Raw genomic sequence first — 25,796 nt, forward strand, 5'->3', positions numbered from 1 at the left:
GGGATTATGAGCCCAAGAGACAGAAAGGGCCACATGAACCAGAGACTACATCATCCTGAGACCAGAAGAACTAGATGGTGCCCGGCTACAACCGATGACTGCCCTGACAGGGAACACAACACAGAACCCCTGAGGGAGTAGGAGAGCAGTGGGATGCACACCCCAAATTCCCATAAGACCAGACTTAATGGTCTGACTGAGACTGGAAAGACCCTGGTGGTCATGGCCCCCAGACCTTCTTTTGGCCCAGGACAGGAACCATTCCTGAAGCCAACTCTTCAGACATAGATTGGTCTGGACAATGGGTTGGAGAGGGATGCTGGCGAGGAGTGAGCTTCTTGGATCAGGTGGACACTTGAGACTATGTTGGCATCTCCTGCCTGGAGGGGAGATGAGAGGGTGGAGGGGGTTAGAAGCTGCCAAAAAGAACACGAAAAGAGAGAGTGGAGGGAGAGAGCAGGCTGTCTCATTAGGGTGAGAGTAATTGGGAGTGTGTAGCAAGGTGTATATGGGTTTTTGTGTGAGAGACTGACTTGATTGTAAACTTTCACTTAAAGCACAATAAAAATTATTTAAAAAAACAATACGTGTATTGTTTAATGAGAAACCAATTTGCTCCGTAAACCCTCATCTAAAATACAAAAAAAAAATTATGCTTATTTTAGATTGAATAGTGTCTTTTTACAGTCTCAAACATTACAACAGCATTTATTAAATAATAAAAATGAAAGGTGGACATAAGTATACATTATGACAAGAGCTGGAAAGATCCCGAATTAAAGCATTTTTAGTAAAGCTCCTAATTTCATTTAGAAAGGGATTAACAATGAATCTTGAAAACCTGGCGAACCGTATTAAAGGACTGTGTGCTTTCAGATCAACTTTTAAAACATAATCTCCTTTAAAAGTATCATAATTCTATCTGTAATAATTTAATGTGGCTCACTATTTTTATTTGAAAAGTTTTTGGATGACAGATTTCAAATGTTGAAGGTCAAGTTAATATTGTCATAAGTATTGAGTCAGAAAATTATATTACTGTTTGAATATCCATCCATGTATGGAAGTTACTTTTCTTCCTTGATCAAGTCTGAAGTTGAATTTACTGCTGTTGTTGTTGTTAGGTGCCGTCAAATTGATTCCAACTCATAGTGACCCTATGTACTGCAGAACGAAATGCTGCCCGGTCCTGTGCCGTACTAACAATCGTTGTTTTGCTTGAGCCCACTGAGCAGCCACCGTGTCAGTCCATCTTGTTGAGGGTCTTCCTCTTTTCCGCTGACCCTCCGTCTTACCAAGCATGATGTCCTTCTCCAGGGACAGATCCCTTTAGTGCTAGAGAACTATTTCCCGTAACTTACTATGACCAAGCTTTATTGATCAAAGGGCCACGAAAATAAAATAATGATATAGTAGGAGATGAGGGGTTGGTTTGGTCTTTTTCGATGAAGATACAAGTTGCTGAAGTTTTCTGACTTTATTTTAGACTTGGATTGTAACCTTTTCGATTTTCCATTAATCCTCGGCTCATATTACCTCCTAAAATATAATGCTTCAACATTAAGTGTTAGCGTGTCCTTAATTTTTAATATGGCAGAGTTTTGTAAACTAAATGAAAACATACTGAAGTTTGGGCCAAGGGAAACAAAAATCTTTCCAGATATTTATGAGTAAGAGTTTATTCTAAGACAGTCTGCCCACTGAGGTCATTAGATTTCTGACTTGCAGATATGCTTTGTGCTCAGGAAAGAATTGGAGGAAAAGCAGATACTAGAATTCTGATTTAAATAAATATACAGCAGTCTTTGTTTACAGTGTAAAATTCTTTGAATTTTGTGCAAAACCGAATTATTTTAGTAGAAGGAACCGTTTACAGTTTTTGGACTCTGAGTCAGTGGGCTTTCCTTTAAATGCTTGTCCCAATTTTATTCTGTTCTTTTGTACTTTTCTTGGAAAGAAATGAGTTAAAGGATTCAGCTGTATAAAGAGGGTTTTTTCCCCTAATGGATTGGAAATAAATGATTAAAAAAACTTGTTGCCATCGAGCCTATCCTGACTCATAGCAACTCTTTAGTACACAGTAGAACTGCCTCGTAGGGTTTCCAAGGCTGTAAATCTTTATGGGAGCAGACTGTCACATTTTTCTCCACCAGAGTGGGTGGTGGGTTCAAACCACCCACCCTTCAGTTAGCAGCCGAGCGCCTAACCACTGTGCCACCAGGGGTCCTATCCAGCTACTATTAGCGCCCCATTTTACAGGTGGGGAAACTGAGGTTGGAGAGGGTCAGGTGACAAGCTGCAGGCCACACAGCGAGGAGGTGGCAGAGGTGCCCCAGGTTTGTCTGTTTCTGAGCCGAGCTGCCCTGCCACCTCGCCCCTTGGGGTGCCTGACCTCCATCCTCTGCGGCACCCAGCACTGGCCCAGCGTGTCATGGTACTCGGGGTGGGGAAGGCCTACTTTCGAGTTTCGAGGGTTGGGTAGTGGTCGAGAGAACACATGAGTCCTGAACCCAAATGTCCGTAGCACCTCGTTTCCCTCTGGGCCTCAGTGTCTCCCTCTATGAAATGAGCCACTGGGTTGGGCGATTTTCAGACTCTTCTCTGGCTTCTGGCTTCCAGTGTGGTTGCTTCTAAGCAGTTTTTATGAGTTGATCTTTACACCGACATTATGGGCTCAGCATGTCCCTTTGAGCTGAGTCCAGGGGCTCAGGCAGTCAGAGGACACAGCGGGTCAGTGTTCCAGCAGGTGAGGAGGTCGCGGTATGGGAAGGTGTGCCATGTTTCATAAGGGCCCTGGCTCTGGGCTCTGGTCGTCATTCCCCTGAGGTCACGGCCAGTGGACGGACGGAGGGGACCAGCTAGCCGGCCATGTGCGTCACTGCTCTGCTAATTCTGCTATCTTCTCTCCAGCCGAACTTTGGACACTGACGACACACTATGTACATCCATGGCCCACACGGCGTCAAATGGAGAAGTGGGGGCCCCACAGGGCAGAGCAGTGGGCCAGCCATCAGCCAGGCCAAAAGGTCTCCCCTGGTCACCGAGTGGGAAGGAGGGAGGCCCAGCAGACCCAGCTGGAGCTGCTAGCAAAGACCGGGGCCTTCTGTCGTTCAAGGTCATGTCATGGCTGGGACTCAAGGACAGCAAGAGGCTGGCCCGTGGACAACTAGGCGTCAAGGGCAGCTGTAGGACCCCAGCCTGGAACAGCCGTGGAGCCTCACACAGCTCCGAGGAAGAGAGAACAAAAGAACGCAAACCCAGCCTTGGAGAAAGTCTCTAATTCCCCTGTTACTTCAAAACTTGACCTAGCCAGCCCGTGGCCTTCATCTTCCCACCCGTGAACTTACGCAGCGTGAGGCCTCCTCCCCACCCACCCTCCTGTAGGGGCTCTCCTTGGGGTGGAGAAGTGGTGGGCTTTGGAGTCACTGTCTGCCTGGTCTTCCAGATCCTCTTACCCTCCCTCCACTACCACCAGGCTCCTGGGAGGCTTCAGATGGGAGCAGGATAGGGGGCAAGCCTGGGGCAGGGTTAGCAGGGAGCGCAAGTCTTCTTCCAGATTTCAGAGCACCGACTGGGTGCTGGTGGGTGCTGTGGAGGAGAGTGCTGGGTGGGCCCAGCTGGCTGGACTTTGGTCAGTCAGGTGCTTCTAGCAGGGAGATGTACACCTGCTGGGCACCAGGCCAGATAGGTTTTGGGGGGATTCTAGAGAGTCTCCAGTGAAATTGGCACGGGAGGGTCACTTCCTGCCCAGCCGGGAGGGCCTTGTGCTGCCCTTTACCTGGCAGCCTCTTCTCCCCTGCCCCAGGAGCCCCTGGCTCTTGCCAGCGGGGTGCCCTCGGCCAGCTGAGGGGGCAGGCTGTGGAGCTGTTCCAAGGTCACGCAGGGTGTCCAGTAATTGTCCTCGCGCTTTACCTGTTATGGAGCAGTAATGAGAGGGTTTTCATTATTTTCGGGTGAGCGCTCCTGGCAGATGCCGACAGCCGGCAGATGTGTAAAGTCGGGGTGATTTGTGAGGGGATGCACAGTGATCGCACCGGGCGACGCTGTCACTCAGAGGCGCGTCCCAGCCTGCAGGCATGAGGTAAAGGTCAGTTCACAGAACTGGGTGGCGCAGGAAATGGGGTACATCCCCCACTCCCGCAGGCTCCTGGGGAGGGGGCGGCTTCTGGTGGAGCCCCTTTTTCCCTGGGGTTCTTGGGTGGGGTGGGTCCCAGTGCTGAAATCCCTGGGGCTTGCTCCCGCTGGGGGCTCTTGATGGGCTGTAACCGGGCCCTAATTACGCCCTGCCTGACTTGACTTTCCCGACATTCTGGGATCCTGTGTCTTAGCACCCAAGTCCCAAACGTCCAGCAAGACCCAGCTGAGAAACGACAAGGATTTGGGGTCTTTGGCCACTCAGGGTGTTGACTTTGTTGCCAGACCCATCATCTCACATGGCTGTCCCCCAGGGGCCACCCAGGTGCTGCACCCCACACACCACTCTACACCTTTAGAGTTTCAACTTACCTGCCCACAGATACCCTGGAGCAGAGTTGGCTGGGTTCCTGGAGCCACGGGGGCCTTGCTCAGGGTGAAGGCTTCCCAACCCAGGGGCCCAGGAAGCAGCAGCCATTGCAGGGAGGGTGCAGGGCTTATAGGCTCTGCTGCTCACAAACTACGTGACCTTGGCCAGGTCTCTGTCTGCCTCCAGGAGCCTCAATTTTCTCATCTGTAAAATGGGGATAATGGTTCTTGCTTCATAAGCTCATTTAACTTAGTGAGCGCCACCTGTATAACTTTTTTGTTTTATTTTTTGTGGTATCTCATTGTTTTGTTTTTTAACTCCCCATCCCTCTCCCCGAGCCCTTGCTGGTGTTAAGCACCCTCGAGTCAGTTCCGACTCATAGCCACCCTGTGCACAACAGAATGAAACACTGCCCGATCCTGCACCATCCTCACAATCCTTGCTATGTCTGAGCCCGTTGTTGCAGCCACTGTGTCAGTCCATCTCATAGAGGGTCTTCCTCTTTTCTGCTGACCCTCTACTTTACCAAGCATGATATCCTTCTCCAGGGAGTAGTCCCTCTTGACAACATGTCCAAAGTATGTGAAACCAAGCCTTGCCATCCTCGCTTCTAAGGAGTGCTCATGCTGTATTCGGTATTCTTTGCCAACACCCTAATTCAAAGGCGTCAGTTCTTCAGTCTTCCTTATTCATTGTCCAGCTTTTGCATGCATATGAGGTGATTGAAAATATCATGGCTTGGGTCAGGGAGACCTTAGTCCTCAAAGTGACGTCTTTCCTTTTTAACACTTAACAGAGGTCTTTTGCAGCAGATTTGCCCAATGCAGTATGTCATTTGATTTCTTGACTGCTGTTTCCATGGGTGTTGACTGTGGATCCAACTAAAATGAAATCTTTGACAACTTCAATACCCCAGCCACTGGTAATCACTAATTGTTTAGTCTCTATACATTCCCCTATTCTAGATATTTCATATATGTGGGATCATACAATATCTGTCCATTGTGAGCGGCTTCTGTCACTCAGCATAAAGCTTTCCAGGTCCATCCATGTTGTAGCATGTCCCAGAACTTCATTTCTCTTTATGGCTAAGTAATACTCTATTGTATGTGTAGACTACATTGTGTTTATCCATTCATCTGCTGATGGATGCTTGGGTTGTTTCTACCTTTTGGCTCTTGTGAATCATAATGTTTTATTAATATGATTTATGTTAAGTGCTTTTAAAAATGACCTGAGACTCTTCTCTGAAGGTCCAAAGCTTTGGTGAAAGGGAGGGGGTGTGGTCGATGGCACAGGTGGGTAAGACCCAAAGGGAGAGGGCCTGGCCCATGCCTTCTGTACCACAGTTTTCAGGGACAGATCCCACCTCTGAAATGAATACTTTTATTTAAAAGCCCTATACCTGGGATGGATTTACACTGCATTTCAAAGGAGGCCGGTAGTTTAAGCATCCTCAAGTGAGTCCTGTTGTTTGTACACTTCGTATCCACATCTGAGGTTGTGTTTGGAGTGGCAGATGTGAGGCACTGTCATCTCCCCGTCACACCGATTGTTCACTGTTCTGAGAAGGTCACATCATGATTCATTAGCAGTAATTAGTCCTTCGGGACCCCCTGCACTTCTTCACTCAACTGCTCCATTAACTTGGGTGCGAATCACACGTTCCAGGTGCCAATCAATGAAGAGCTATCTGTGAGGTACAAGGGGACACATTAGTTACAATATATTAACTGCCTAATTTAAAAATAAAAAAGCTATCTTTGTGAAGGGCAATTGACCACTAAGTGTAAATGAAAATTCATAAACCCCTGATTAGGAAAGACAAATAATAAGGAGGAATGAATTGCCTGGGTGATTGAAGAAGACGTGGTACCCGATCCCGGAGCAGGCTCTGTGGTGACTAAGTTCACAGCTGGCATTTGTGGTCTTGTTTTTTGGGGCCTTGTGATGATTGAGAACCTTTAGCTTGAGTTTATCTACAGTACCATTTCAGACAGCCTTGGTGATAGGAAATGCTGTGTGCTGTCATTTCTTGGTTAATCTCTTTATCCAGCAAGACTCCAGAGAAAGTATACCTCTGCAGAGGATAAAGGAAACCGTGTCTAGAACTCTCCTTTGTGCCCTGAAACCACATACTCTTCTTATCATGAGGCTATTTTCATTAAAACATTCACTGTTATCAGTAGATTCTACAGGTTTCTTCCTAAATGGCATCTGTCAGCTCAGGGCTCGGTGGGGCTGGAAACACCCATGATGTGGGCATGTGTGTTTTCACCGTAGACGCCTATCTGGGTTTCCAGTGGGCCTGGTGAGGGGCTGCAGCCATGGGGCGCCCTTGGGGATGCAGGGGCATGGCTATAAGTCACATTCCTACTTTCCGTCAGCGACTCATTCTGCACACACTTGTCAGGAGTCACCATGTGCCAAGCCTGTGTGAAGCCCTGGGTAAGCATGCTGGACCAAGAAGACCCATCCCTGGCCTCACGGAGACGTAGGTTGGGGAGACAGACAAACAAATACATACATCAGAGGTTTGAGATAGTGGAAAATGTCGTTAAGAAAAACAGTGTGTTGGGTCAAGACAGGGTGGGGTGACATTTGGGCTGGGACCGGCCACCCTTCCCAAGCCACAGGTGTCGCTGACCACAGCTCTCATGGCTCTCTGGTTCTGAGAGTCATATTCAGAATCCCCCTCACCCAGTAACGGGGTGGAAGGCCTGAACCACCTGCTCTCAGGGGTGCCAGCAACTCATTTTCTCTCCTGCCTCATTTTCCCCATCCACCCTCTGTGTGCCCCTGCCTGGGTGCCACGCTCTCCTTCCCGTGGCAATGTCGCCCTTGCCCTCCCCACAGACTGAAGCACTCCCGGCTGAAGATGCGGCTCTGCACCAACGAGTCCCAGAGGTCCCGCGGGGAGCTGGTGGGGCTGCTTCGCAGGCTGGGCTTCGATGTCTCCGAGGCGGAGGTGACCGCCCCAGCCCCTGCTGCCTGCCAGATCCTGAGGGCACGAGGCCTGCGGCCACACCTGCTCATCCACGAAGGTAGGTCTGCTGCCAGGGACCCTGTGGGGTGAGGACGCCCCTTTCCTGGGGTGGGGGTGGGGGAGAGCCTCCACTGTCCTCTGGGCTGAGCCACAGAGGGAACACTTGGCTCCTCCTGCCACTGACACTCATGAGATGTGGATGGACAACCTCGAGGGACGTCTGGCTGGGCACTGAGTGCTTGCTTGGACCTGGCCACCATCCATTCCCCACCCTTAAACCACACAGGTGCCAGGTGGCTCCTGAGAGAAAACACCTATGATTTCTACCTGGGAGGAGACCAGAGGGCAGGGGGACTGCCAAGGGGGACGAATTCTAGCTCATGTTGCAAGAAATTGTGTGGGAGAGAGACAGAGTGAGAGAGAGAGACAGAGAGAAGACAGACAGGGAGAGAGACTGAGAGAAGACAGACAGTGAGAGAGACTGAGAGGAGAGAAGATAGGCTGAGCCCCGTAGCTTTCTAACCCCAGGCACTCAAAGCTTTCAATGATTTTTGTGAAAAGCCAGCCCGGCTTTCTGGTGCAGCCTGTGAGGATGGTAGGAACAAAGTTTGCATCCTGATTTTGGTCTGAAAAGAGCCCCTTTGACCCTCTGTGGAGAGTGTCTCTGGAACAGTACAGGGGGAGCAGTGTTATCTGGTGTCTTCTGAATATTTTAAAAGAACTGGTATTAGCAACACTTCAGAACTCAGAACACTCTCCCTGAGCCTGTTTCCTGCCTCATCTGCGCTGATATTTTATTTTCACGAAGCGCAAGCAGAGGCAGTGTGCTTTCCTCCCACGGGCAGGAGTGGGTGCTCAGAGGCAGCCTGAGCCTGGAATTCATGGCCCCAGTGCCAATTCAGGGCCAACTGCCCAGCCTCTACGAGTCATGTTTCTCAGAATCCTTCCTCAGTAACCCCGGGTCCTGGCCAGTGTCCTAACAGAAGGAGAGAGGCTTAAAAAGGAAAGGAAATTTCTCAGGGAAACGGGCAAAGGTGGGGTGGCCAGGCATGGGGTGGAACAAGCAGGGAGGAGAGAAAAAGTTCAGCGTTGACCTTGAAGGTGGTGTTAATCCATGAATCGAACAGGCGGATATTAAAGCGTGAGAGGGTTTCAGGGGAGACAGGCGCCCTTCCTCAGCTGCAGTCCTGCGGCCGTGTTTTCAATAAATATGCCTGTGGTTTAAGACTTTAAATATTTTTCAAGCTTTATTGTTTATTGTCTTTACCCCCTACCAACATTTTATTATGAGAAATTTCAGACATGAAGCAAAGCTGACAGAATGTTACTTGGAATACTTTTATACCGATCATCTGGATTGTACCAATGGCAGTTCATTGCATTTTCTTTATTACGTACCTATCCATCCCTCCACTCATCCCTCCAGCCATCTTATTTTTTTGATGCATTTCAAAGTAAATTGCAGACATTGGTACACTTCCCCTAAACAGTGCGTCATTAACTAGAGTTCGATATTTTTTTTTTTACAGTGTTTTCTTTTGATGTAAAATTTACATCCAGTGAAATACATAATTCTCAAGTGTCCTTTCACTGAGTTTTTTTTCTTCTAAATTTTATTTTGTTGTTGAGAATATACAGAGCAAAACGTATCAATTCAACAATTTCTACATGTACAATTTAGTGACGTTGATTCTACGAGTTGTGCAACCATTCTCACCCTCCTTTTCTGGTTAGTATAAACTTACTGCTCCCAAAAGTTCCTATCAAATCTTTTGTTGTTGTTGTCAGTTTGATCCCATATAGATAGTTCTTGAAAGAGCATAATGCTCAAGGCAGACCTTTTTTATGATTTTATGATCATTCAGTTTTATGATGATGTCAGGGGATATTTTTGGTTTAAAGTTTAAAGACTATCTCAGGGCAGTAGTTTTCAGGGCTTCATCAACCCCCCATGGCTCCGGAAAGTCTAGAGTTCATGAGAATTTGAAATTCCGGTCTGCATTTTCCCCCTCTTGATCAGGATTCTTCTATGGAAACTTCAATCAAAATGTGTAGTAATGGTAGCAGGGCACCATCCAGTTCTTCTGGACTCATGGCAAAGGAGACAGTTGTTCATGGAGGCAGCTAGGCACACATTCCCGTATATTCCTTCTATTCCTGACTTCTCTTCCTGTATTGCTCCAGGTAAATAGAGATCAATTTTTGTCCCTTGGATGGCTGCTGGTAACTTTTTAAGACCCCAGACACTACAGAACAAACTAGGAGGTAGAACAGAAGCACTAAACGTGTTTGTTATTACGTCAAGTAGCTGGGATATCCCATGAAACCATGAGTCTAAACCTCCAAACCAAGGAACCAAATCCCATGAGGTGTTTGGTTGTACACAAGCAGCCTCAGCAGCTACTCTTTTTTTTTGCTATTGTCATATCTATCACACAACCTTTGCCAATTCAACTTTCTACAGGTGACAACATATTGACAGCAATTACAATAATTAGCCATGCCATACCCTTACTCAGTGAGATTTTTCCATCACCGTTAACCCCCTTTTCTTCTTCCCTCCCGCTCCTGGTAACCACTAACAAACTTTGGTCTTTATACATTTACTTTTGTTGTCTTTTTTATATAAGTGAGGTCCTACAATACTTGTGCTTTTGTGATTGGCTTATTTCACTCAGCATGATATCTATTGTAGTATGTTATCGAGACTTCATTTCTCCTGCTGCCTGAGTAGTATTCATTGCATGTATGTACCACATTTTGTTTGTCCATTCATCTAGTGGTGGACGTTAGGTTGTTTCCACCTTTTGGCTATTGTGAATAGTGCTGCAATGAACATTGGTGTACAAGTCTCTTTGAGTCTCTGTTTTCAAGTCTTTTGGTATATACCGAGAAGTAAAATTGCTGGGTCGTATGGTAGTTCTAGTTTTAGTTTCTGGAGAAGCCGCCACACTGTTTTCCACAATGGCTGTACCATTTTGCCTTCCCAGCAGTAATGGATAAGGGTTCCGGTTTCCCTACATCCTCTCCAACACTTGTTCTTTTCTTTTTTTTTTTTTTTATCTTAGCTATCCTAGTATAGGGTCACTATGAGTCGGAATCGACTCAACGGCAGTACATTTTGATTTGGTATCCTAGTGGGAGTGAAATGGTATCTCACTGTGATTTTGATTTGCATCTCTCTGATGGCTAATGACACTGAACATCCTTTCATGTGTTTGGTGTCCATTTGGATGTCCTCTTTGATGAAATGTCTATTCAAGTCCTTTGCCTATCTTATGATTGGGTTATTTGTCTTTTTATTGTTAAGTTGTCGAAGTTTTATATATATTTTGGTTATTAGATTCTGGTTGGATTTGTGGTTTCCAAAGATATTTTCCTAGTCAGTAGCTTGTCTTTTCACTTTTTTGATAAAGTCTTTTGATGAACAAAGGTTTTTAATTTTTATGAGATCCCATTTATTTATTTTGTCTTTTGCTCTTTGTGCTTTTATTATTAGATAATCCATTGTGGAAAGCTAAGCCTGATAGCATTGCCCCTGCTTGTTCTTCTAAGACTTCTATGATTTTAGTTTGCACATTTAGGTCCTTAATCCATTTTGAATTTATTTTTGTGTATGGTGTGAGGCATGGATCCTGTTTCATATTTCTGCGTGTGGAAAGCCAATTTTCCCAGCGCCATTTATTGAAGAGACTCTTCTTTCCCCATCGAATGGACTTAGCACCCTTTTCAAAAATCAGTTGACCATAGATGTGTGAGTGTATTTCTGGACTCTCCATTCTATTCTGTGGGTCCGTGTGTCTGTTTCTATACCAGTACCAGGCTGTCTTGATTACTGTAGTTGTATAGTTTGTCCTTCCACTGAGTTTTGACAAATGCCTGCACTTGTGGTACAAAGGCACTCGACTACTAATTGAAAGACTGGCAGTTTGAACCCACCCAGAGGTGCCTTGGAAGAAAGGCCTGGTGATCTACTTCTGAAAAATCAGCCATTGAAAACCCTAGGGAGCACAATTCTACCCTGACACACAGGTCAACATCTGATACCAGACAGATGACAGCACGAGGAGGTCGCCATGAGTTGGAATAGATTCAATGGCAGCTGTTTTTGTTTTTTTGTTTTTGGTGTGACCCAAGCCCATATGAAGATGGAGAACTTTACTATCACCCCAAAAGTTCCCTCACGTCCTTTCCAGGCAGCCTCTGTCCCCACCCCCTTAGAGGCAACAACTGTTTTAATTTTTTTCTTTTACCGATAAGTTTTACCCGCTCTAGAGTGGTGTTCAGTCTTTGGTGTAATGATTTGAGACTTACTGGTGCTTTTGCCTGTATTGGTAGTTTGTTCCTTTCTTATTGCTGAGTAGTTTTCCATTGACTGAATATACACAATTTATTCATCCATTCTCCTGTCGACGACACCTGGGTTGGTTTCAGGTTTGGATTATTCTCAGTGGCTCTGCTATAAACATTCCTGTACAGTTCTTTTGGGTACAGACCTAGTAGTGGAATTGCCGAGTCACAGGGCAGATGTATGGTCAGCTTTATAAGAAACTACCAGGCCCTTTTGTAGAACGGCTGCACCATTTTACACTGCCGCCTGCGGTTGTGGCTGCTCTGCTTCCCTGTCAGCACGTGGAGCTGTCCGTCATTTTCAGTCTAGCCATGTCGGTGCATGTGAAGTGGTGTTTCACTGTGGTCACTTCAGCATTTTTAATCCTGAAAGGTCAATGTCTGATACCAAGAGAGATGAGAGCGTGTTTCTTCCTAAGAACTGAAGACTCTCTCCGTCCTTGCAACTGCCCCTACTTTAATTTAAAGGGGAGGGCGGAGAAGGAGGAGGAAGGGACTTCCCTAAAGGGGCAGGTGAGCTGGCCTGGCCTGTGGGGGCTGGGATTCTGCTCCTTGTTCGCAGGATGTATGTGTGTGTGTACGTGTTTTCTTCTGTCCCTGTTTTCAGCAGGGTGTGGCTGAAATGTGCCGCTGGATCTTATTATTGGGGCCAGTGTACAACTCTCTCAGGTTGCAAGCAGCCTCCTTTCTTTCTACAGCTCAGAACCTGCATCCTGCCTCCAGGCAAACTTCTTAGCTGCAAAGCTGTAGCCTTTCTCTTGTGCTGTTACTCAGGGAACCCCAGTGCTAGCGGCAGTGTTGGGGTGGGTGTCACGGGGTGGGTCCCTCTCTCTCCTGACAAACCTGCTGACTGTGAGGAGCCAGAGTTCCCTCATCTGTAAAATGGAAACAACACCCCTCCCTTGCCCATCTCCGTTGTGGCTGGGAAGGTAGGAAAGAGGCGAGGCACCTGAGAAGGGGCCGTGAGCTGAGCCAGGCCTGGTGGACGTGAGAGACAGGTAAGCCGAGTCACCCTGGGACTTGATTGCTCTCTCTCTCTCCAGGGGTCCGCTCGGAATTTGATCAGATTGACACTTCCAACCCAAACTGTGTTGTAATTGCGGATGCAGCAGAAGAGTTTTCGTATCAGAACATGAATAAAGCTTTTCAGGTGCTGATGGAGCTGGAAAATCCTGTGCTCATATCCCTGGGGAAAGGGTAAGTCAGGGCCAGAGACAGCCATTTGGGGCTACCTGGGGACACTTGGTGGTTCTCTGACCTACAGAATCAAGTAGAGGAGGAGGAGGAGGAGGCAGAAGTGGGCACAATGTGCCTTTCTTTTCCTCCTGTCCTCCTTTCTTTTCATAATATTTTAGGAAATTAGAATACCCTGTCCTCAGATGCTGGTTGGTCAAGCTTCCATTCGGGTCCTAGGCTAGGAGGGCCTGGGGGCATCTTTGCAGACAGAGACCCCTGGGAGACCCCAGAGGCCAGGTGGTGCTTGTCTTAAGTTCAGAGCTAGGAAGGGGAAGGTGCATTTGCTCTTGGTGAGAAGGTCATTGCTTAGCCTTTGAGGGTTTTTGTTTTTTAATGAAGGTATTTGTAGCACGAGCTACTGAAGGATTGTCCCAGAGGACACCTGAGCCGTGGGAGCTAGGCCTGGGGGTGTATGGGATCCCAGGTCTGGGCACCCCAGAGTGTCTGGCTGTAGAGCGTGGGCTCTGTTAAGTCGGTGATTTTGTGACCCACGTTTTTGTCTGAGCCTTTGTACCTGCCCACACCATCTCTTTCTTTAAATAAAGTGTTGGTTATTTTTCTGAAGATCTTTTCTTACTGCCAAGATAGCACATGTTCACTGAAGAAAAATGAAAAAATACAGGTAAGCAAAAGGAAGAAAACAACCATGATTTTCAGTTCCAGTGCACAAAGAAAATGGCTGTTGACATGGTGGTGTGTGTCCCTCCAGATGGTTTCCTGCGCAAATAGATCATCACAAATGTGTGTATTCACAGCAGAGTCTTTGGGTGGTGTAAATAGTTAACGTGCCTTGGGTGCTAACTGAAAGATTGGAGGTTCAAGTCCACCCAGAGGTGACTTGGAAGAAGGGCCGGGTGACCTGCTTCTGAAAAATCAGCCATTTGAATACCTGTGGAGCGCAGTTCTACTCTGACACACGTGGGGTCGCTGTCAGTCAGAAGTGACTTGATGGCAACTGGTTTTTCGGTCCTGAGGAGATCCCCGAGGCACAGCTCTGCCTGGCTTGTCTTATATCCCCCACATTTTCTTTCAGAAGTGAAAGAAACCTGGGCTTTCTTAGGTTTAAATTTAGTCCTGGATAGGGAAAAAAAGATCCGAACGTGCAACTTAAAAAAAAAACAATCAAAATTGTGTCTTTGATGCTCTCATTTTTAGAGTCTTAAGAGAAAACGGACTTCCACAAATCAAAATGAGAAGTTTTAATATTTTCCTTTCTGAACTAAATCTGGGCTTGATTTTATAGTGCCGAGAATTTTTCTTTATTTCTAATTCAGGAAAATAAAAAGGCGTCTAGAGGTCAACTGTTAGCTGGTACATTTTTACAGATAAAGAAGTACAAGTGCCCAGGTTAATTTTTTTTTTTTTAATATCAAGGCGCTGGTTATTCCCGAAACACATGCGATTTGGTATATTCGTCTTTTGTTATGGGAATAATAAGGCTTGGGCGGCCCTGGCTGGCCCCTGAGTGTTCCAGCCGCAGAAAGGAGCCCACGGACGCTGGGGCGACAGGAGTGAGCCTGGGAGGAGCGTCAGACATGATTTTATGCTTTATTCTCCTGCCGCTTCCGATTATTCAGCACAGCCTCCCTTTAAAATGACCACTTGACCTTTCCGAGAAGAGCCATTAACCTTCCAGAGTCGGCAGAGTAAACAGCTTAATTTTCTGATGGCGGCATGACAGAAGGAATTACAAAGCCAATTCCCACTCTCAGGTCCAAACAGATGCCAAATGTAAATCACTCCACTTCCAGAAGGAGGACACTGGCTGCTGGCCGCTCCTGCCTCCCGGCGGCATTTCGGGCGCACCCTGCTCTGTCGAGGGTGGCCTCACCATCGTGGCCCCTCGGACGGCAGCTCCTTGAGGCTTCTCCCTGCAGCTGTGGAGCCGCTGGTTCCTTTCTCTGATTTTTAAGCATCCCAAACATAAATTAACTCAGAACCCTTGTCAGCTGGAGACCCCACTAAACCCTTGCCTACCACTGAATTTGTTGCAGTGTTACTAAGCTGACCGTGCATTGGTGGTTCAGTGGTAGAATCCTCACCTTTGTGCAGAAGATCCGGGTTCGATTCCTAGCCAGTGCACCTCATGTGCAGGCACCACCCACCTGTCAGTGGAGGCCTTGTGTGTTGCTCTGATGCTGAACAGGTTTCAGGGGGAGCTTCCAGGCTAAGACAGACTAGGAAGAAAGGCCTGGCGATCTACTTCTGAAAAATCAGCTACTGAAAACTCTATGGATCACAACAGAATCATTCATGGGGATGGGACAGGACTGGGCAGTGTTTCATTCCATTGTGCATGGGGACACATTTTATTTGTATGATAAACACACTAGAATATTTTTAGTTACTAAAACAAATCTATCATCTTTTTTCTTTCTTCAAACATCTGTATTTGCCCATTTTTGAAAGAGGCATAACCACAGAGAACTATTGCTCTACTGTGAGAAAAACAACATGCAGTGAGAGATAAACGGTAACTGACTCTGAAGCTTAGAAAGGGGGGGCAATAGGGAGTGGTGGGGTCTGTGGTGAACTAGAGCTAGTGGAAGTAGTGTCTCCAGTTAAGCTGTGTGCGTGCAGAAGTGTGGGGCCTAGTACTGTCAGATTTTCTGATTTTTCAAAAGTATCCAGGAATCTGAATATTTTATGTAAACTTTCTCAATTTTTAAACACGGGCTCAAAAAAAAAAAAAAAAAAACATGTAAGAGCCAGTGTGCGCCAAATGTCTGCTCTAGACTGTAAGCTAGAGGTGAGAGCATGGGCTCAGCCCAGGCCAGGCTGCACTCCTGGCCCAGCCAGCACTTACCAGCTAGGTCCACAGGTTACTTCACTCCCCTGAGCCTTAGTACGCCACTTGGAAAACCGCAGTGACAGTGCTACAGCTCACAGGGTGTGGTTAGAACTAAGCAAAACAGAGTACAGTATACAAAGTGCTTAGCAATGGCCAGTGGCCAGGTAAAAAGCCCCTCCCTTGGCTAGTCACACAGCTGGCCGTGTTCAGGAGGCAGAGGCAGTGAGCACTCAATCATCAGACAGCAATTCCTCAGAGATGGCCTTAGAATTGCTGCCTTGCTGGAGGAGCTGGGGAAGGGACTCGTTCATGCAGCTCTAAGAGTCCATGATTCTAAAATGCTGGTGCTGCTTCTGCTAGTGAGAGAATCCGTCCACACCACTTTCTCGAAAGCAACTTGGCAACGTATGTCAAGGGCCTCAAAAATGCTCACTCTAATCAACTCATAAAGAAAACAAAAATCGTCACAACTGGACCAATAAGCAACATTGTGATAAACAGGGAGAAGATTGAAGTTGTCAAGGATTTCATTTTTTGGATCCACAATCAACACCCATGGAAGCAGCAGTCAAGAAATCAAAAGACGCATTGCATTGGGTAAATCTGCTGCAAAGGACCTCTTTAAAGTGTTGAAAAGCAAAGATGTCACTTTGAAGACTAAGGTGCGCCTGACCCAAGCCATGGTATTTTTAGTCGCATCATATCATGTGAAAGCTGGACGATGAATAAGGAAGGCAGAAGTAGAATTGACCCCTTTGAATTGTGGTGTTGGCAAAGAGTATTGAATATACTATGGACTGGCAAAAGGACGAACAAATCTGGCTTGGAAGAAGTACAGCAAGAATGCTTCTCAAAAGCAAGGATGGCGAGACTGCGTCTTACATACTTTGGACATGTTATCAGGAGGGATCAGTCCCTGGAGAAGGACATCATGCTTGGCAGAGTACAGGGTCAGTGGAAAAGAGGAGGACCCTCAATGAGATGAACTGACACAGTGGCTGCAGCAGTGGGCTCAAGCATAACAATTGTGAGCATGGCGCAAGACCCGGCAGTGTTTCATTCTGTTGTACGTATGGATGCTATGAGTCAGAACAGACTCGATGGCACGTAACAACAACACAACAACATGATTGACCCTGAGGATATCACTTGAAATGCACAAAGATGTCCATCGCAGCCTTGCTGTGGCAGAAAACCAGAAGCAACCTAAGTGTCCATCAGCAGGGGCGTTAAAAAGTTACAGCACGTCCACACGGTGGCTAGCCTTGTCTGTTTATTGTGTAGAAACAATACATCATTTGGTGAACTATAAGAAGCGGGTTACAAACTAGACAAAGCTTGATACCAGTGTTGTGAATACAAAACCAAACCAGTTGCTGTCGAGTTGGCTCCGACTCACGGCCACCCTGTGTGTGTCAGAGCAGAACTGTGCTCTGCAGCGTTTCCCGAAGCTTGCCATCGGGGTGGACCGCGGAGTGGTGGCCGGGGCTGGGCACAGCCGCTGGGTCAGCGCAGCTTCACAGAAGCAGGAAGGCCATCCTGAGAAAGGCGTGCTCCTGAGCACCAAGCCTGCCCCGCCTCTGTGAGGTGGGGGAGAAGGAAGCAGTCTTCTCGTAAAAGCATCTGGTGCCCACACCGCTGCACCTCCCTGACCTCTGGCTAATAGGAGCCGTGGCAGGGTGCTGTGGAACTAATGGGGTTTTCTTCTCCAGGCAGCAATTAGGGGTTAATTATTAGCAATTAGGGGTGAGCCACATGCTCTGTGGGCCTGCTGTCCTTTCCCAGAACACAGAACGCTTGTCTTTCTCTGTATTAGCAACTGGAAACATCTGTCCCACGGGCCCCTGTTAATCATTGCGGCGGGGTCCCCACAAGGCTGGCAGTGGGCAGCTGTTCTGACTGAGCTGCCCACTCTGCTCTCTCGCCTGGGCTTGGCGGCCGCTCGCTGGGCTCTGTGCACTGACCTCCACAGGCCATTGTCAGTGTGGCGCCTAGACTGACCCCTCATTGTGACTCAGCTGTCTGAGTCACCAGAACCAGACATGGCCGTCTCTCTTGGCACGTCCCTTCCAACTTTGTCCCTTCCTTTTCTTTTCTAGACGCTACTACAAAGAGACCTCTGGCCTGATGCTGGACGTAGGTGCCTACATGAAGGCACTCGAGGTACCTGCCCTGGGGGTGTCCCCAGCCTGTGCAGACCTTCTGGGGCCATCTAAGTGCTTCCAGTCTTTCGGGAGAAGAGAGCATGCTTCATGCCTGGAGGGACTCTTAGGATTCCAAGGGAGGCCCTCATTTCTGGGCGTTGAGCTAGGTGCTCCCTCTTCTCTGGACCTTGGCTTCACCCTGCCCTCCTCCCCCACTCACAGGCGGGAACCCCCCGCCCCCCGCCACTTCCTGCCCTTGTCTACTCTCTGGACTCAGGACTTCACATCTTCGTCGACTTCCCCTCCTGGTTCCTCACGCTGCTCCTTATAGCACCTCAGACTTGACATAGCACCTCAGACTTGACGTGACCTCACTGGACTCCCTTCAGCTCCCTTCTCCAGTTTCCAAAGCCATCTGCTGCCATGTTCCCATCCTGTCCCATCTGCTGCCCCAACCTGGGGCCCCTGACTGAGGCCTGGCTCATGCCCACTCCCATCCACACTGCCACATCCTTGTGGGCGGGGACTGACAGATGATGGAACCCAGACCCCTCCCAGAGGGTCGGTGACAGAGCTGGGGGTGGGCAGGGCAGAAGGAAGAGCCTGGGATGGTTGCCAGAGCACGGGGTCAGTGTGGGAGCCCCTTTGGCTTTGCCCCCAGCCGCAGTCGGGTGGTGAGCAGAGGGCTGAATGCCTGGTGATGGGCGCTCCGAGTGTCCTGGGCAGCCCGGTGTGGAGCTCTTACCTACGAGAGGCGCTTCTCAGGCCCATGTCATTGTCCATCCCACACCTCGTGGTTCCTGATCCCATCCCTGAGCACACATTGGGAACAGTCTTTCCTTTCTCCTAGGCCTTGAGTGGTATTAACTACTAACCTAACGTTTGGTGCTGCAGAAGAATAGACCTGGCGATCTACTTCTATGAAGATTACAGCCAAGAAAATCCTATGGAGCAGTTCTACTCTGCAACGCATGGGGTCACCATGAGTCGACATTGATTCAACAGCAATGGGTTTGGTTTGGTTCCTTCACCCACCCAGAGGGAGGCCTGAACTGCAGACTGGGCGTGTGCCTGCTTCATGGTCTTAGACCCATGCCTGTCCTCCTCTGTTCCAGTATGCCTGTGGCATCGAAGCTGAAGTGGTGGGGAAGCCTTCTCCGGAGTTTTTCAAGTCGGCCCTGCAGGAGATGGGCGTGGAAGCTCACCAGGTATGACGGTACCTTGAGAAGTGGGCATGAGCAGGTATCCGTTGGCAGCCAGGAAGCCCGGAGCTCCAACTGGGGGACTTGGGGCTTGAAATGGGTCTGCCCGTGCACTGCCCAGACCCCTTATGAAAGCTGTTTTGGCTGGAAAGGGGATGAAAAACAGAAACGAGGTCCACTGAATGTTTCTGATCATTATTTCCAGTATGAAAGTGAGAAATGGAAAAGCCTTTGACTTTATCTAAGTGACTTTCTTTGCCCCTTCTCGGGAAACATAAGAACTGACAAGTCCTATCAGTGTATTGAGGAATCCCTGGGGATGTAGTGGTTAAGAGTTTGGCTGCTAACCAAAAGGTCAACAGTTTGAATCTACCAGGCGCTCCTCGGAAACCCTATGGGGCAGTTCTGCTCTGTCCTATAGGGTCACTATGAGTCAGAATCGACTTGACTTGACAGCAACAGGTTTTTGGTATCAGTGTATTGGAGCCCTGGTGGCGAAGTGGTTAATTAAGAGCTCAGCTGCTAATCAAAAGGTTGGCAGTTTGAATCTACCAGCTGCTCCTTGGAAGCCCTGTAGGACAGTTCTGCTCTGACCTGTAGGGTCGTTTTTAGGTTGGAATGGACTCAACAGCAGTGGGTTTGGTTTTTTTTTTTTAATCACTGTATTAAAACTATTTAATTGGAAAGACAGTATAACAGCAAGATAAAAACAAAACGCAAGAAATAAACCACCTTTACATTATGACTATTTTGGGGGCAGACTGCATTCCAAACATACATCTTAGAAAAGAAAAAAAGGGCAGTTGTGATTTTAGCATCCACAGCGCCTCCTGTCCTGTGAGGGTGCAGTTGGTCCCCCTTCAGCAGGCAGCTTTCTGAGAGTGTTGTTGAAGAAAGAGCAGACCAGTCTCCATAGCCAGTCCATGGCCCAATGCTTTCTATTGCCGACAGGCCCAGGGGAATCCCCCATGTGTCAGCATCCCGGGGCAGGCCGGGGTCCCAGGACCACCGGGGCGCTGCCCTGCGGTTGGACCAGCATTTCCCTGGGTGCATGCTGACCTAGAGCACTGGGCCCTCACTAGGTGTTGAGAAAAGACGGCCCATGGCCAAGGAAGTGTGGGGTCACAGCACCCAATCTCCCCTGAGATTCTCAGAGGACACAGGGCCTGGGGAGTACCTGGGGAGCACCGGCAGGTGCCACAGTAGGCTGCTAGAGAATGTGAGTGAATGAAGGCTGAGTGAATGAATACCTTGGGTTTCCACTGCTTTTTTTCATAGGGCAGACTGTCTTTTTTATTGTGAAAAATCTCAAACATACACAAAAATAAGGCAAATGCTACAATGAATATACCCATCACCCAGATTCAACAAAGACTTTGCCACATTTTCTTCATCTATCCCTTTCTTTTTTTTTTCTCTTGTTGTTCTGTAAAGCAGATCCCAGACTTCTTGTGATTGTACCCTTTCATACTGTTGTCTGCCTCTCAAAAAATACCGTCATTTTGAGACATAACTACAATGCATTACAACAACTAACAAAGCTAGCAATAATTCCTGTTGTTGTTTTTGTTAGGTGCTGTTGAGGCAGTTCTGACTCATAGCAACCCTGCGTACTACAGAGCAAAACACTGCCTGGTCCTGCACCATCCTCACAATCCTTGTTATGCTTGAGCCCATTGTTGTAGCCACTGTGTGAGTCCATCTCATTGAGGGTCTTCCTCTTTTTCACTGACCTTCTATTTTACCAAGCATGATATCGTTTTCCAGGGACTGATCCCTCCTGATAACATGTCTAAAGTACGTGAGTAGGTCTCACCATCCTTCCTTCTTATGAGCATTCTGGTTGTACTTCTTCCAAGTAATTCCAGTGTATCACCTAATACCCAATCCGTACTTACATTTCTCCATTATCTTAGAAATGGTCTTTGACTGTCCATTTGTTTGACCCACATCCTTGCACGTGGTTGTCATGTCTCTCCAGCTTCTCGTTTGAACCTTTATCACAGAAAATTTCAAGTGTCTATGAAATTGTCCTGAGTTACTCTTCAAACCTTGAATGGAGAACTATTTATTCTCTGAAGTCACCTTTAAACTAAGCAACAGTTTAGCTCGAAGAGTAAAGATTGTCACCCTTGAGTATTGCATTCTTTTAAAAAATTAGGAGACCAAATGGGCAGCAGCTATTCTAAGGCACAACTTGAGGGCCAGGGAGCTTGTAAGTCAGTGGGAGTGAAACCAGAAGGGGAATAACGGGACGTTGACACAATGGGAAGAATGTAGCCAATCACTGATCGTTGTGTCTACAAACTGTGGAATGTGAGCGGGTTTTGTATATTTTCATCAAAAATAAAATATAATGTTAATATTTTAAAAATCTATGAAAGTTGAGACAGTAATGTGGTGAATTCCCAGGTACCCACCACTGAGCTCCAGTAATTATTGGCTAATCACCACTTAAGATTTTTCTTCTTAAAGTGATTTCAGACTTAGAAAACAGCTGTAAAAATAGTACAAAGAATTACCATATGCCAAGCTTCCTCCAATGTTACCTTATACAATAATTACAGAGCGATGACCCAAATCAGGAAAATCACATTGATACAGTGGTATTAACTAATCTAGAGACTTTATTCAGAAGTCATTTGTCATCGGGCTAATATCCTTTTTTTGGGACTAGGGTCACACGTTGTATTCAGTGGTCATGTGCCCTTAGTCTGTCACTCTGGGACAGTTCTTTGCTCTTTTTTTTTTTACTTTGGAGTGAGCATTTATTTGCATGATTCCAACATGGGGACACACTCAGGAGAGGGACAGCCTGATACGCTACACCCATGTGGCCGCAGTCGGACAACGCAGCCACCGGTACAGCCGTCAGGGCAGCCTAGCCTCCTTCAGACAGCAGGGCCGGTATGGCTGGTACTCTTACTCTGAGGAGTCTCCTTCAAGCATGTAGACCGTGAAGTGGGCATCAGGTCTCTTGGGGATCCTTGGTCTTTTTTGAAGAGTACCAGTCAGTGATGGTGCAAGCCATGAAGTGCTCAGCTGCTAACCAAAAGTTTGGAAGTTCAAGTCCACCCAGAGGCTCCTCGGAAGAAAGGCCTGGGGCTCTACTTCCAAAAAATCAGCTGTTGACAACCCCATAGAGCAGTCCTGCTCAGACACGCATGGGGTCACCAGGAGTCAGAGTTAATAGTTGGGGGCTACTGGCCAGTATTTTTTTTTTTTCCTGATGTTTCCACATGATTTAATTCCTTACCTGGAATTTCACAAAAATGTTCCGTGCACCTCTAGGTGCGTCCTGTCAGGAGGCACGGGATGTTATTTTGTCCCATTATTGGTGATATAACTTTTTTTTTATTATTGTACTTTAGATGAAGGTTTGGAACGAACTAGTTTCTCATTGAACAGTTAGTACACATGTTTTATGACATTGGTTAACAACCCCACAACATGTCAACACTCTCCCTTCTCAACCTTGGGTTCCCTATTACCAGCTTTCCTGTCCCCTTTTACCTTCTAGTCCTTGCCCCTGGGCTGGTGTGCCCCTTCAGTCTCGTTTTGTTTTATGGACCTGTCTCATCTTTGGCTGAAGGGTGAACCTCAGGACAGTGATGTAACTTTGATGGCTGGTTGAGGTGGAGTGGCCAGGTTTCCCCGCTATAGTATTACTATTTGTCCTTTGTAATTAAGTATCTTATGGGAGAGGCCATTGACACTATGTAAATATCTTCTTTCCCCTCCTACTCTTAGCCTCCATTGGTAATTCTTGCCTGAAACAAGAATTACTCTGGTGTTTGCCCCATGATGACTTTTGTGTTTCCATCATTCCTTTCATATTTGTTAACTGGAATTTTCTGTAAGGAAGAGCTTTCTCGTTCCTCCCATTTACTTATGTATTTATATCAACATGGACTCATGGATATTTGCTTTATTCTAGATTTATAATCCTTTACTGTCACTACTTTGTTGCTCAGATTGTCCCATATTTGGCCATTGGGACCCCCTTCCAGTTAATCACTGCTTGTTTAATCTCCACCTCCTCACTTTTCTCTCCTAGGTTATTTTGAATCAGATTGCAGAAATCATATCACTTCATCTGTAAATATTTCTGTTTATCTCTAAAAGATAGAATTCTTTATTTTATTGTGCTTTAGATGAAGGTTTACAGAACAAACTAGCTTCTCATTAAACAGTTACTACACATATTGTTTTATGACATTGGTTAACAACCCCACGACATGTCAGCACTCTCCCTTCTCAACCTTGGGTTGCCTATTACCAGCTTTCCTGTCCCTCCTGCCTTCTAGTCCTTGCCTCCGGGCTGGTGTGCCCCTTTAGTCTTGTTTTATTTTATTAGCCTGTCTAATCTTTGGCTGAAGGGTGAACCTCAGGAGTGACTTCATTACAGAGCTAAAAGGGTGTCCAGGGGCCATACTCTCAGGGTTTCTCCAGTCTGTGTCAGGCAGGATTCTTTTCTAAAAAAACGTAGTCACAATGCCATTATCGCCTCTAAATAAAATGAACAATCACCCCTTAATATCATCAAATGGCTAGCTATTGTTCACATTTCTCTGATTGTCTTATAAATGTTCTATGTTGTTTACAATTTGTTTGAATTAGGATTCAAATAAGGTTTTTGCACTGTGATTGGTCAGTATGATTTTTAAGTATCTTTTAATCTACAGATTTTCCTCCATCTTCCTTTTGTTTTCCCTTGCAACTTTTTGAAGAAGGAACTGAGTTGTTTGTCCTTAGCATTCCCCGGATATGCACCTCATTGTGTACCTCAGGGATGCCCTTTACATGCCCCTCTGGACTCTGTTTCCTGGATATTGGTAGTTAGATCGAGAAGCTTGGTCAGCCTCAGGTCTGATCTTTTTGTGTAGGTGATGTGTTCTTACATCAGGAAGCACAGAACATCCTGTTCTCTCCTTCTGTGTTGTTAGCAGCTATTAGTGATCAGTGCCTAACTCTATTAATTCACTGAGGGTCGCAAAATGGTGATATTTGAATTCTGCCATTCCTTCCTCATTTATTCTCTGGAATACTTTCATACAGGACAACTTCTCTTATCCGTTACCCTGAGTGTCTTAGTCATCTAGGGGATGGCGTTAACAAAGAGAAATTTATTTCCTCATAGTAAAGTAGGCTAAAAGTCCAAATTCAGGGCCTCAGCTCCAGGGAAAGGCTCTCTCTCTTTGTTGGCCCTGGAAGAAGGTACTTGTCCTCAATCTTCCCCTGGTCGGGGAGCTTCTCAGGCACAGGGACCCTGGGTCCAAAGGTGGTATGAGGTCTCCAACTCTCTGCTTGCTTCCCTTTCATCTCTTGAGGGTTAAAAGGGGGAACAGGCCACACCCCAGGGAAACTCCTTTTACATTGGGTCAGGGATGAGACCTGAGTAAGGGTGGTGTTACAATCCCACCCTAATCCTCTTACCCACGGGCAGAAGTTTTGATCCACAGCACATAGGAAAATCACAAAATGGAGGACAGCCACACCTGGCCTAACCAAGCTGACACACATTTTTGGGGACACAATTCAATCCATTACACTAAGGTACTGTTCATATAGGAAATTCCAGATAAATGTCCATCACTTTCCTCTTTATTAGTTTTCAAAATAATGAGTTTATTCTTTTGCATCCTCTCAAGGTGATGAATGAGATTTCCAGGAGCAGCTGGTGGATTCAAATTGCTGGCCTTTTGGTGGCAGCCATACCTCTTAACCACCGCACCACCGTAAATACGTAGATCATTATACATCAATGGATTTAAGCAGATTTGATGTTTCAATCCATTGCAGTTATTATCTTATGGCTGCTTGAATTATTTTGTCTTTGACCAGTGGGAGTGAGCCTCTTTTAGTTGGTGTCTAGTCCCTTAGATGAGACTGGGTCCTCTTGATGTGACCCTGGCAGCCTTTGAAGGTGTCTTTTACTCTCTGGTGTAACAGGATATTCCGGACCTGCCTTGTACATTTCCTGCCCTGCGCTTGGAATTAGCCATCCTTTTAGGGAGCCATGCTTACTTTTAGTGGAAAATAGTATTTAGAAGCCATAATGAAAATATTAGTGGTGCTCATTGCTACTGAGTTGTTCATCATTTCTAAGGCTGTTTACTAGACAGAGCTGGGAAATATATCTAATTTTAAACATAAAATACATCATGAGTTCATACTGAAACTTCTCATTCAGATTCAGGCCTGTGGGTTTTTACTTAATCTCATCAATCTTATACCTGTGTTTCCTTTCTTCCATGTCAAAAATCCTGATTTTTAAGAATACCAGCACAATTACTCATTTGCTTTAGCCAATAATATACACAAGAGTCTCAAATCACAAAGAGATTGTGCTTCACGGAAGAAGCCAGACAAAAGAGTACGTGCTAACCACCAGGTCTATCAGTGACACCAGTACAACCCCCAGCAATATGATTACTGAGTATAATTACTATAACTGATGACTGGTACGGTTTAAGATTTTTTTTTTTCTTCCCTTAGAGCATATTTATAATCAAATCTCTGTGTCTTAAAGCTGCTAGGAAAACTTCCTTTCTGGGTAGTATGCCACCTGCTGGATCTACTT

General features: G+C 46.7%; 1 protein-coding gene across 3 annotated transcripts in view; it reads left to right on the forward strand.

The window, feature by feature from the left end:
- The window catches only part of LHPP (phospholysine phosphohistidine inorganic pyrophosphate phosphatase), a 140,283-nt gene that overhangs the window by 20,911 nt on the left and 93,576 nt on the right, over positions 1-25,796 (forward strand). For all 3 annotated transcript variants that reach the window (XM_049854801.1, XM_049854802.1, XM_049854803.1), the window contains exons 2-5: positions 7,361-7,548; positions 12,884-13,037; positions 17,967-18,030; positions 19,127-19,219. In XM_049854801.1, the coding sequence (XP_049710758.1) occupies positions 7,361-7,548; positions 12,884-13,037; positions 17,967-18,030; positions 19,127-19,219 (499 nt within the window). The remainder of the gene's footprint in view (positions 1-7,360; positions 7,549-12,883; positions 13,038-17,966; positions 18,031-19,126; positions 19,220-25,796) is intronic.

Source organism: Elephas maximus, chromosome 16 (genome assembly GCF_024166365.1).
Source record: "Elephas maximus indicus isolate mEleMax1 chromosome 16, mEleMax1 primary haplotype, whole genome shotgun sequence".
NCBI lineage: Eukaryota > Metazoa > Chordata > Mammalia > Proboscidea > Elephantidae > Elephas > Elephas maximus.